We start from the raw sequence: 13,507 nt of genomic DNA on the forward strand, positions 1-13,507 counted from the left end.
TCCCAAACACAATTCAACACAATCACAATCGCTTTTTTGTATTTTAACACAGGCCAGGCCCTGTTGTTACTTCATATCCCAGCGATAATGCATTGCATTATGCCTGGGAAGAAAACACTTCAAACTTTCCATTGGCTCAACCATTGGCTCAAACATTTTTTTTAAATGTTTAATTTAGTTAAATTTTACCCCCTTTTTCTCCCCAATTTCATAGTATCCAATTATTAGTAGTTACTACCTTGTCTCATCGCTACAACTCCCGTACGGGCTCGGGAGAGACGAAGGTCAAAAGTCATGCGTCCTACGAAACACAACCCAACCGCACTGCTTCTTAACACAGTGCGCATCCAAACCGGAAGCCAGCCGCACCAATGTGTTGGAGGAAACAGCGTGCACCTAGCGACCTGGTTAGTGCGCACTGCGCCCGGCCCCCCACAGGAGTCGCTAGTGCGCGATGAGACGCGGATAACCCTACCGGCCAAACCCTCCCTAACCCGGATGACGCTAGGCCAATTGTGTGTCACCCCACAGACCTCCCAGTTGCGTCCGGCTGCGACAGAGCCTGGGTGCGAATCCAGGGTCTCTGGTGGCACAGCTATTGCTGCAATGCAGTGCCCTAGACCACTGCGCCACCTGGGAGGCCCTTGGCTCAAACATTTTGACTATATTAGCCCACACAGCTACAAAGATGCTCTTTCATGCTAAGGACCTCATATTGAGGCATGTAGAGACCTCAACTGATGCATATAACAATCTTAAAAGTATCTACTTTGGTTAAAGTTAAATGGAACCTTTATTTAACTGGGCAAGTCAGTTACGAACATATTCTTATTTACAATGACAGCCTACCCTGGCCAAACCCGGACTACACAGGGCGAATTGTGTGCTGCCCTATGGGACTCCCAATCACGGCCAAATATGATACTGCCAGGAATTGAAACAGGGGCTGTAATGACAACTCTTGTACCTAGATGCAGTACCTTAGACCTCTGCGCCACTCGGGAGCCCATGAGGCTTGTTTAGATACAGTTGAAGTCGGAAGTTTACATACACCTTAGCCAAATACATTTAAAATTAGTATTTCACAGTTCCTGACATTTAATCTTAGTAAGAAATCCCAGTTTTAGGGCAGTTAGGATCACCACTTTATTTTAAGAATGTGAAATGTCAGAATAATAGTAGAGAGAATGATTTATTTCAGCTTTTATTTCTTTATTGTAGTAATGAGTACTAGTGTGTTTTAGCTGTGGAGTGATTGTGTGTGTTTGTGTACGTATCTGTCCCTGTGGTCCACCGCTACTGAGAGCTGAGTGGATTGGACATGGGGGCTGTGGGAGTGTATGGTCAGGGTCAGCGTGTTGAGTAAGGGTCAGAAGACTATCAACACTGTCGGGGGGAGCCGTCAAGCTCAGATCAGTCCTTGGAGCAGAAACTGACCTACTCTCTATCCGTACGCCTCATGTACAAAAGGTTACAAAAGGTTGAGAGCATCAACTAACATAAGGGACGACAGTCAACTCTGATAACTGATAAATGTAATGGCTTGGGACAGTTGTGGCAGTTTGCACTAAATTGGAACACGCAGTTAGTTATCAGAGGCAATTAAAAATGATGCAATTGAATTGGGACTAGGAGCTATATTGCACTTTTTAAACAATTGATCGAATGTGCACTTATCAGGAGTTGACTGTGGTGCGGGATGACACCATTGAATTTTCCATTTCGAATTTGTGAGTTAATTTTCAGCTAAAGTTGTTGGATGTCAGACGTATAAACAAATTGTGTGACTCCACTCTTGCTTATAAGATGCTTACAAGATAAGCTCCTGCTATGCCATGCACACAGCATAAAGAGAGCCAGCCAAGGTCAACATTGATAACTATGGCCCGCGGTAGTCGGCTGAAAATTGAAGGGTGTGACATATGTCTGGTCTCATTAGCTTTGTTTGCACCCCACTAAGTCCCCTGTCGTTGCGATGCTAAGAGCCTGCTCTCTGAACCCTCCCTGCAGTAGCAGCAAAGCTGCAGATTAGTGCCGAGCCTGTCTAGCTGTGGGGAGTTGAGCTTTTTACTCGCCGCCTGATGGATTTGTGTGACCGGTCACTTTAGAGTTCTGCTGCACTATGTAACTGAAGCTAACATGCTTTCTGAAGTATTACTATTATTGTATTAGTCTGTTTCTTCAGCTGCAAGCCTTAGGAAAGTTACTAGCAAGCAAAGCCAGGATAGCAGTTTACCTGTTGCGTTCGATATGTGCCACAGGTCACAGAGTGAGTAATCAATGTGGTTTATCATTGGAGACTCATCAGTCTTGGTTGTTGCCTCTGTTTGTTTGTTTAGTCTATCTCTCTCTCTCTCTTACTGACTATTATCCACCTGTGGTACCTGTAGTACGCCCTTCGATAATCTCAAAGTAATGGTGTGAGTAATCTACGTGTTGTGGTGTATCATATGCTTTGGAGAGGCAGCAATCTCGGTTGTTGCGTCTGTTGTTTGTTTAGTCTCGCTCACAGTCTCGTATTGACTAATATATGTCTGCTGTTCTAGACGCACCTGGGATGTCTGTTGTGTCTTCTCTGACTCACTGTTTGATCCTGACTAAATGTCTCGTCTGCTGTTTTTTAAATTTGTCTGCAGGTTGAGTGTGGCGTAGTGAGAGGCGGGATGACCAGACACTGAAGAAAAAGGAGCAGACACTGAGGAAAAAGGAGACAGAAGAGTGAGTGTTCACCGTGGGAGAGCTCCTCATCACTCTCCCCCCCTGACAGCTGCACCAATGTTTTCTCCCGACCAGGAAAACATCTCCACCACCCCAGCCTCCACCAAAGTGCCAGTCAAATACGGAGAGCTCATTGTTCTGGGGTAAGAGGAGGCTTAATTTCATTTTGTTGCTTATGAACAGTAGGGTTATCCTAATCTGATATTAGTGAGGGGGTGGGCAGGCAAGTGCAAGTGTTGGTTCAGGGATGTATTTATTATTTTTTGGGTGGTGGGGGTTGAGGTGAGAGGTTATTATTTATGATACTCTTTGAAGAGGTAGGATTTCAGGTGCTTTCGGGAAGATGTGCAGGGACTCTGCTGTCCTAGCTTCAGGGGGAAGCTGGTTCCACCTTTGGGGTGCCAGGACAGGAGTGGGAGGGCCAAGAGACCAAAGTAGGCAGAACTGAGTGCTTGGTTGGGGTGTAGGGTATGAGCATAGCCTGAAGGTAGGGAGAAGCAGTTCCTCTTGCTGCTCTATAGGCAAGTACCATGATCTAGTATTGCAAGTACCATGGTCATTGGTCTTGTTATCACAGGTGCAGCATAATGCTTGGGTTTCTATCTCCAACAGTGAAGTACTAATACCTACATAACAATGCAAAACATTCCAAAAGTTAAAAATTAAGAAATTAAGAAATCAATGGAACGGAGTAAAACGTTGTTTCCATATGTGTGATGTGTTTGGTACCGTTCCATTGATTCCATTCCAGCTATTACAATGAGCATGTCCTCCTATATCTCCTCCCACCAGCCTCCACTATATATATACTGTATATATACAGTGCATTCGGAAAGTATTCAGACCCCTTTCCTTTTTCCACATTTTGTTACGTTACAGCGTTATTCTAAAATAGATTAAATATATTTTTTCTCATCAATCGCATTCAGACCCTTTGCTATTAGACTCAAAATTGAGCTCAGTTCCATCCTGTTTCCATTGATCATCCTTGAGATGTTTCTAAAACTTGATTGTAGTAAATTAAATTGATTGGACATGATTCGGAAAGGCTGTCTATATAAGGTCCCACAGTTGACAGTGCATGCCAGAGCAAAAACAAAACCATGAGGTTGAAGGAATTGTCCGTCGAGCTCCGAGATAGGATTGTGTCGAGGCACAGATCTGGGGAAGGGTACCAAAAAATGTCAGCAGCATTGCCGTTCCCCAAGAACACGGTGGCCATCATTCTTAAATGGAAGAAGTTTGGAACAACCAAGACTCTTCCTAGAGCTGGCCACCTGGCCGAACTGAGCAATCGGGGGAGAATGGCCTTGGTCAGGGAGGTGACCAAGAAACAGTTTCTCTGTGGAGATGGGAGAACCTTCCAGAGGGACAGTGGTAGAGTGGCCAGACGGGAAAAAAGGCACATGACAGCCCTCTTGGAGTTTGCCAAAAGGCACCTAATGATTCTCTGGTCTGATGAAACCACAATTGAACTCTTTAGCCTGAATGCTGTAACGATGTACACTGAGAGTTGGGAAGCAAGTTCAGGGAGTGAATACATTTAATGAATAAACAACCATGAACTTATCAAGAAACACAAACAGCTCACCGACATGATACAGAAACAATAACGCCTGGGGAAGGAACCAAAGGGATTGACATAAATAGGGCAGGTAATCAAGGAGGTGATGGAGTCCAGATGAGTGTCCATAAGCGCTGGTGCGTGTGACGATGGTGACAGGTGTGCGTAATAATCAGCAATCTGGTGACTTAGAGGCCAGTAAGGGAGTATACGTGACAAATGCCAAGCGTCACGTCTGGAGCAAACCTGGCACCATCCCTACGGTGAAGCATGGTGGTGGCAGCATCATGCTGTGGGGATGTTTTTCATAGGAAGGGACTGGGAGACCAGTCAGGATTGAGGGAAAGATGAATGGAGAAATGTACAGGGAAATCCTTGATGAAAACTTGCTCCAGAGCACTCAGACTGGGGGCGAAGGTTCACCTTCCAGCAGGACAATGACCCTAAGCACACAAGGGGTCAGAAAACTTTCCAAATGCACTGTGTGTATATATATATTAAATATATTTATTTAAAAAATATAAATAAACTTTCAAATGTCTCTCCTGTGAAGACTTGCGACATACACCTAGTTTCCTGAAATGAGTCACATATGGGGAAACTCCTTCAAGACTGTTGGAAAAGCATTCCTCGTGAAGCTGGTTGAGAGAATGCCAAGAGTGTGCAAAGCTGTCATCAAGGCAAAGGGTGGCTACTTTGAAGAATTGCAAATATAAAATATATGATTCCACATGTGTTATTTCATAGTTTTGATGTCTTCACTATTATTCTACAATGTAGAAAATAGTAAAAATAAAAATAAAAAATAAATAAAAACCCAGGTACTGTATGTATATATATATATATATATATATATACAAATATACATACAGTACCTGGGTTTTTATTTATTGTATATACAGTGCCTTGCGAAAGTATTTGGCCCCCTTGAACTTTGCAACCTTTTGCCACATTTCAGGCTTCAAACATAAAGATATAAAACTGTATTTTTTTGTGAAGAATCAACAACAAGTGGGACACAATCATGAAGTGGAACGACATTTTATTGGATATTTCAAACTTTTTTAACAAATCAAAAACTGAAAAATTGGGCGTGCAAAATTATTCAGCCCCCTTAAGTTAATACTTTGTAGCGCCACCTTTTGCTGCGATTACAAGTCGCTTGGGGTATGTCTCTATCAGTTTTGCACATCGAGAGACTGAAATTGTTTCCCATTCCTCCTTGCAAAACAGCTCGAGCTCAGTGAGGTTGGATGGAGAGCATTTGTGAACAGCAGTTTTCAGTTCTTTCCACAGATTCTCGATTGGATTCAGGTCTGGACTTTGACTTGGCCATTCTAACACCTGGATATGTTTATTTTTGAACCATTCCATTGTAGATTTTGCTTTATGTTTTGGATCATTGTCTTGTTGGAAGACAAATCTCCGTCCCAGTCTCAGGTCTTTTGCAGACTCCATCAGGTTTTCTTCCAGAATGGTCCTGTATTTGGCTCCATCCATCTTCCCATCAATTTTAACCATCTTCCCTGTCCCTGCTGAAGAAAAGCAGGCCCAAACCATGATGGTGCCACCACCATGTTTGACAGTGGGGATGTTGTGTTCAGGGTGATGAGCAGTGTTGCTTTTACGCCAAACATAACGTTTTGCATTGTTGCCAAAAAGTTCAATTTTGGTTTCATCTGACCAGAGCACCTTCTTCCACATGTTTGGTGTGTCTCCCAGGTGGCTTGTGGCAAACTTTAAACGACACTTTTTATGGATATCTTTAAGAAATGGCTTTCTTGATCAGTCTTCTCCTTGTATGAGCTGAAAGTTTAGAGGGACGGCCAGGTCTTGGTAGATTTGCAGTGGTCTGATACTCCTTCCATTTCAATATTATCGCTTGCACAGTGCTCCTTGGGATGTTTAAAGCTTGGGAAATCTTTTTGTATCCAAATCCGGCTTTAAACTTCTTCACAACAGTATCTCGGACCTGCCTGGTGTGTTCCTTGTTCTTCATGATGCTCTCTGCGCTTTTAATGGACCTCTGAGACTATTACAGTGCAGGTGCATTTATACGGAGACTTGATTACACACAGGTGGATTGTATTTATCATCATTAGTCATTTAGGTCAACATTGGATCATTCAGAGATCCTCACTGAACTTCTGGAGAGAGTTTGCTGCACTGAAAGTAAAGGGGCTGAATAATTTTGCACACTGTTAAAAAAGTTTGAAATATCCAATAAATGTCGTTCCACTTCATGATTGTGTCCCACTTGTTGATTCTTCACAAAAAAATACAGTTTTATATCTTTATGTTTGAAGCCTGAAATGTGGCAAAAGGTCGCAAAGTTCAAGGGGGCCGAATACATTCGCAAGGCACTGTATATATATATATATATATATATATATATAGGCCTTAGTTAGCAGCCTATTTTTCTGTTGTTCCTTGTGATTTTTGACTCGTTAATATCTCGTATCTCACCCCGCTATATTAGGTTTCCCTTCTTCATTGGATAATCAGACCTAGATGTGCGCCTCCGAAAGATCTGACTATCCCCTTCTAAGCGTATTTAGACAGGCGACCTATATTAATATAATCATGTCTCTGACCTCTCATAATTCTATTATTATATTTCGCCTTCCAATTTACGTTTTTCTGCCTACGTCTTCTGACCCTATTATATGTTTTAGGTCTCACCATTAGCTAGTTTAAATTGGCAGTGGCAACAGATGCCCAGGGTCATTATGGACCCTGCTTCATTGTTGAATTTACAACTAATTCCTGTCTTCCATTTGCATAGAATACTTGGTTCCCTTTAAAACATTTTTCTCCACACAAAATTCTAAAGACAGATCACCAGATATAAACTCCTTCAGATATTTTAGCGTCTAACACCCAGAATACATTAAAATCATTTAATGCAATCATACAGATATTATCCCCTATATCCGTGAATAAAAAAGTATTTTTTTGCAGCTGAGGTTTCAATGTTGGTAGGATCTCGTCACCGTTTCTGTCGCATACTAGTTCGCCACCGGCCTGTAAAGAACCCTCTGAATGGGGCCAGGTCTTTAATCTATTGATATTTCATTTGCCCGTGCACGGTTTCGGTGTCTCCATGGAACGACAGAAAAAGATATTGAGATCCGGCTCTGAAGGACCAAGCTATCAAGAGAATTTTCAATCCCAATGATAATAACTAACAATACATAAGCTTTGACCAATTCCCGAGATTTGTAAGACACTGGGTTTAATAAAAATTAGGCAAAGACTCAGCTTATGCAAAAGGTTCGTACAGTTATTTCATGAGAGCGCTCTGAAGTCCATAATACAAAGACATCCATTGTAATACTCCGGGTGTCGTGGGTGTGGAGTCAAACGCAGGAGACAGAGAGTACAATGCTGTGCTCTTTAATTGCACCAATGCACCACAGGGTGCTCACAATAATAACGGCCCCAAAACACAGGGAATGAAAAATGACTACTGAAAAATGCACGACCAGGAACTAACACGTTCCTCTACTACAGAGCCGAAGGTTATTGAATAATCCCGCACAACAACCAGGCGGGCCAGCTGTCTAATAAAGACAAACTAATCATCACAAACAGGTGCTACCAATAAACATACAAGGAGGGGGAGGAAAAACAATCAGTGGCAGCTAATAGGCCGGTGACGACGACCACCGAGCACCACCCGACCGGGAAGGGAAACCACCCTCGGTCGGACTCGTGACATTCATTTTATAACTCATACGCACATACATACACACGAACAGTAGATGAGTTGTATCTTTCCCCATAGTTCTCACCACTGTTTATCACTACCAAGCCGACAGTTCCATTCCCCCGAGATTAGAGGAACCTTGAAAGGACTCCCTGTCCTATCGTAAGTTTCTCCGAGTTCTAGTCAGGTCAGGTCATACACAGTTGAATTGTTCTTGGTATCTCCTTATACACAGTTGAATTGTTCTCGGTATCTCCTTAGTCACACACACTCACACATGTCTCTACCGAACCTTATTGGACTTACGTTTAGTACTTTAATTATTCATTATACATTCTACATAAACTAATAATCACTAATAGTTACGTCTCAGGGTGGAATTCTTTAATCATTACCTTTAAGCATATAAATTCCCTTATCAAGCCGTAATACCGCTCAGGAAGGAGAAGCCTTCTGTCTCCTAGAGATGAAGATACTTTGTTGTGAAAAGTACAAATCAATCCCAGAACAACAGCCTTGTGAAGATGCTGCAGGAAACAGGTACAAAAGTATCTATATCCACAGTAAAACAAGTCCTATGTTGACATAATCTGAAAGGCCGCTCAGTAAGGAAGAAGCCACTGCTCCAAAACCGCCATAAAAAAGCCAGACTACAGTTTGCAACTGCACATGGGGACAAAGATCGTACTTTGTGGAGAAATGTCCTCTGGTCTGATGAAACAAAAAAAAATTTGTTTGGCATTATGACCATCTTTATGTTTGGAGGAAAAAGGTGGAGGCTTGCAAGGTGAAGAACACCATCCCAACTGTGAAGCACGGGTTGGCAGCATCATGTTGTGGGGGTGCTTTGCTGCAGGAGGGACTGGTGCACTTCACAGAATACATGGCATCATGAGGCAGGACAATTATGTGAATATATTGAAGCAACACCTCAAGACACAAGTCAGGAAGTTAAAGCTTGGTCGCAAATGGGTCTTGCAAATAGACATTGGCCCTAAGCATACTTCCAACGCTGTGGCAAAATGTCTTAAGGACAACAAAGTCAAGGTATTAGAGTGGCCATCACAAAGCTCTGACTTCAATCCTATAGAAAATTTGTGGGCAGAACTGAAAAACCGTGTGCGAGCAAGGAGGCCTACAAACCTGACTCAGTTACACTAGCTCTGTCAAGAGGAATGGGCCAAATTTCACCCAACTTATTGTGGAAGCTTGTGGAAGGCTACCCGAAACATTTGACCAAAGATAAACAATTTAAAGGCAATGCTACCAAATACTAATTGAGTGTATTTAAACTTCTGACCCACTGGGAATGTGATGTAAGTGTCAGAGATATGTGTACAGGTGGCAGGGAAGTCAGGCGCAGGAGAGTCAAACGGAGTGTAAAATGGAGTCTTTTAATATATGTCCAAGTAACATGCTCCATAACACTAAATAGAAAAATGAATATAAACAAATATGGGTTCGAAGACCCGTCGCGCACCTATACAAAAAACACTACACTGTGGATCAATGATGGCTAGAAGACCGCGTCGACACCGGCCTCGGGGACAACCCGGAGGGCGAGGTGCAGGGCGATCCGGATGGAGACGGTGGAATTCTGATAACATGGAAGAATCTAACACGTCCTCCACCGGAACCCAGCATCTCTCCTCCGGCCCGTAACCCTCCCAGTCCACGAGGTACTGAAGGCCCCTCGCCCGAAGTCTCAAATCCAAAATGGATCGAACAGAGTACGCCGGGACCCCCTCGATGTCTAGAGGAGGCGGAGGAACATCACGCACTTCAGCCTCCTGGAGAGGGCCAGCCACCACCGGCCTGAGGAGAGACACATGGAACGAGGGGTTAATACGGTAATTAGTGGGCAGTTGTAACCTATAACATACCTCGTTCACTCTCCTCAGGACTTTAAATGGCCCCACAAACCGCGGACCCAGCTTCCGGCAGAGCAGGCGGAGGGGCAGGTTTCGGGTCGAGAGCCAGACCATGTCCCCTGGTGTGAACACTGGGGCCTCACTGCGGCGACGGTCTGCGCCAATTTTCTGGCGCCTTATGGCACGCTGAAGGTGGACGTGGGCTGCCTCCCACGTTTCCTCAGCGTGCCGAAACCAATTGTCCACCGCAGGAGCCTCGGTCTGGCTCTGATGCCAAGGAGCCAGAACCGGCTGATACTCCTTTTCAATGTGTATTAGGGTAAGGTTAGTGGAGGAGTGACGGAGCGAGTTCTGAGCCATCTCTGCCCAGGGCACGAACTTCGCCCACTCCCCTGGCCGATCCTGGCAATAAGACCGCAGAAACCTACCCACATCCTGGTTAACTCTCTCTACCTGCCCATTACTCTCGGGGTGAAAACCTGAGGTAAGACTAACCGAGATCCCCAGACGCTCCATGAACGCCTTCCAGACCCTTGATGTGAACTGGGGACCCCGATCAGACACTATATCCTCAGGCACCCCATAGTGCCGGAAAACGTGTGTAAACAGGGCCTCTGCAGTTTGTAAGGCCGTAGGGAGACCGGGCAAAGGGAGGAGACGACAGGACTTCGAAAACCGATCCACAACGACCAGGATCGTGGTGTAACCCTGTGAAGGTGGAAGATCAGTCAAAAAAATCCACCGACAGGTGCGACCACGGCCGTTGAGGAACGGGTAGAGGTTGTAGCTTACCTCTGGGCAGGTGTCTAGGAGCCTTGCACTGGGCGCACACCGAGCAGGAAGAAACATAAATCCTCACGCCCTTAGCTAAAGTGGGCCACCAGTACGTCCCATCAAGACAGCGCATCGTCCGACCTATTCCAGGATGACCAGAGGAGGGTGACGTGTGAGCCCAATAGAGCAATCGGTCGCGGACAGCAGACGGAACGTACAGACGACCAGCTGGACACTCAGGGGGAGAGGGCTCTGCACGTGACGCCCGCTCAATGTCCGCGTCCAGCTCCCACACTACAGGCGCCACCAGACACGAAGCTGGGAGTATGGGAGTGGGATCCATGGATCACTCCTCTGTGTCATACAGCCGAGACAATGCGTCTGCCTTAACGTTCTGGGAGCCTGGTCTGTAAGAAAGAGTAAACACAAAACGAGTGAAAAACATGGCCCACCTTGCCTGGCGAGGATTCAGTCTCTTCGCCTGCCGGATGTACTCCAGATTGCGGTGGTCAGTCCAGATGAGAAAAGGGTGTTTAGCCCCCTCAAGCCAATGCCTCCACACCTTCAAGGCTTCTACGACAGCTAACAGCTCTCGGTTCCCCACATCATAGTTTCGCTCCGCCGGGCTGAGCTTCTTCGAAAAGAAAGCACAGGGGCGAAGCTTCAGTGGCGTACCCGAACACTGAGAGAGCACTGTTCCTTTCCCAGCTTCGGATGACTCCACCTCCACTATGAATGGCAAAGAGGGATCCGGATGAGCCAACACAGGCACCGAGGTAAACAGAGTCTTCAGGTTCCCAAAAGCCCTGTTCGCCTCAGTCGACCACTGCAAGAGCACCGGGCCCCCCTTTAGCAGTGAGGTAATGGGAGCAGCCACCTGACCAAAACCCCGGATAAACCTCCGGTAGTAATTGGCAAACCCCAAAAAATGCTGCACCTCCTTTACCGTGGTTGGAGTCGGCCAATTACGCACGGCTGTAATGCGGTCGCTCTCCATCTCCACTCCTGAAGTGGAAATCCGATGCCCTAGGAAGGAGATGGATTGTTGGAAGAACAAGCATTTCTCAGCCTTGACATATAGATCATGCTCCAACAGGCGACCAAGCACCCTGCGCACCAGGGACACATGCTCGGCGCGTGTAGCGGAGTATATCAGAATATCATCGATATACACCACTACACCCTGCCCGTGCAGGTCCCTGAAGATCTCATCTACAAATGATTGGAAAACCCATTCATCAACCAATATGGCATGACAAGGTACTCATAATGACCTGAGGTGGTGCTAAATGCCGTCTTCCACTCATCACCCTTCCTAATACGCACCAGATTGTACGCACTCCTGAGATCCAATTTTGTGAAAAAACGTACCCCGTGCATTAACTCAATAACCGTATTGATCAGAGGTAGCGGGTAACTATATTTCACTGTGATTTTATTAAGACTTCGATAATCAATGCACGGGCGTAAACCGCCATCCTTTTTTTTCACAAAAAAGAAACTCGAAGAGACGGGTGAAATGGATGGCTGAATGAACCCCTGATGCATATGTCTCCATAGCCTCCGTCTCCGCTTGCGACAGGGGATACACGTGACTCTCGGGATATGCAGCGTCTACCAGGAGATCTATCGCACAATCCCCCCGTCGATGGGGTGGTAATTGAGTCGCCTTCTTTTTATACCACCAATGGAAACCCCTAAACACCTACCTGAGCACTCTCGCGACCATCCCGTGAGAGCCCTCTGTGGCCAAGAAACAGTGGGGTTATGGCAAGCTAACCAGGGTAGGCCTAGCACCACAGAATACGCAGGAGAATCAATAAGGAAAAGACTAATCTTCTCCTTGTGACCCTCCTGCGTTATCATACATAAAGGTGCGGTTACCTCCCTGATAAACCCTGACCCTAATGGTCGACTATCTAAGGCATGAATAGGGAAAGGCATATCCACAGGAACAATAGGGATCCCTAAACTATGAGCTAAACTTTTATTAATGAAATTCCCAGCCGCACCTGAATCTACTAGCGCCTTATACTGGGAATGCAGGGGGGGGAAGAAAAAAAAAATCAGGAAAAGAGACCGAGACAAACATTAGCGCAACAGAGGGCTCTGGATGAGAATGGTGCCTACTCACCTGGGGTGATGCCAGAATGCCCTGCCTGCCTTCTCTATTCCCAGAGGAACCAACCCGGCACCGACCAGCAGTGAGCCCTTTGCGACCATGAATGGTGCTCGAGCGGGAACCCCCTCCGGTCTCCCTGCGCACCATCCCTCCCAATTCCATAAGTTCGGGAGAGAGGGTGCGGGAGGATGGAACAATCAGACCCCGATCTAGACGTCCACGAGTAGCCAGCATGTTGTCCAGCCTGATGGACATGTCCACCAGCTGGTCGAAAGTGAGGGTGGTGTCTCTACAGGCCAGCTCCTGACGGACGTCCTCGCGTAGGCTATAACGGTAATGGTCACTCAGGGCCCTGTCGCTCCATCCAGCGCCGGCAGCCAAGGTCCTAAACTCCAAAGCAAACTCCTGTGCACTCCTCGTCTCCTGCCTCAGATGATAGAGGAGCTCACCCGCTGCTTTGCCTTCGGGTGGATGGTCGAATACTATCCGGAATTGGCGGCTGAACTCCTCAAAATAGTCCAACGCCGCATCCTCCCTTCTACACACAGCGCTGGCCCATTCCAGGGCTTTCCCAGTGAGGCATGAGACGAGGGCGTAACTCTTCTCACAGTCAGATGGTACTGGGGAGGCCGTGGCCAGATACAAGTTCAGCTTAAGGAGGAAACCCTGGCAGCCGGCAGTATCTCCGTTGTATCCCGTGGGTAGGGATAAATGGATATTCGGTTCCGGAGGGGAAAAAACGTTCGAGG

General features: G+C 46.0%; 1 protein-coding gene across 1 annotated transcript in view; it reads left to right on the top strand.

The window, feature by feature from the left end:
• The window catches only part of LOC109889712 (E3 ubiquitin-protein ligase pellino homolog 1), a 58,041-nt gene that overhangs the window by 23,465 nt on the left and 21,069 nt on the right, over positions 1-13,507 (top strand). The window contains exon 2 of the mRNA XM_020481351.2: positions 2,637-2,861. Coding sequence (XP_020336940.2) covers positions 2,776-2,861 — 86 coding nt within the window. The 5' untranslated portion in view covers positions 2,637-2,775. The remainder of the gene's footprint in view (positions 1-2,636; positions 2,862-13,507) is intronic.

The sequence above is a fragment of the Oncorhynchus kisutch genome, linkage group LG1 (genome assembly GCF_002021735.2).
Source record: "Oncorhynchus kisutch isolate 150728-3 linkage group LG1, Okis_V2, whole genome shotgun sequence".
NCBI lineage: Eukaryota > Metazoa > Chordata > Actinopteri > Salmoniformes > Salmonidae > Oncorhynchus > Oncorhynchus kisutch.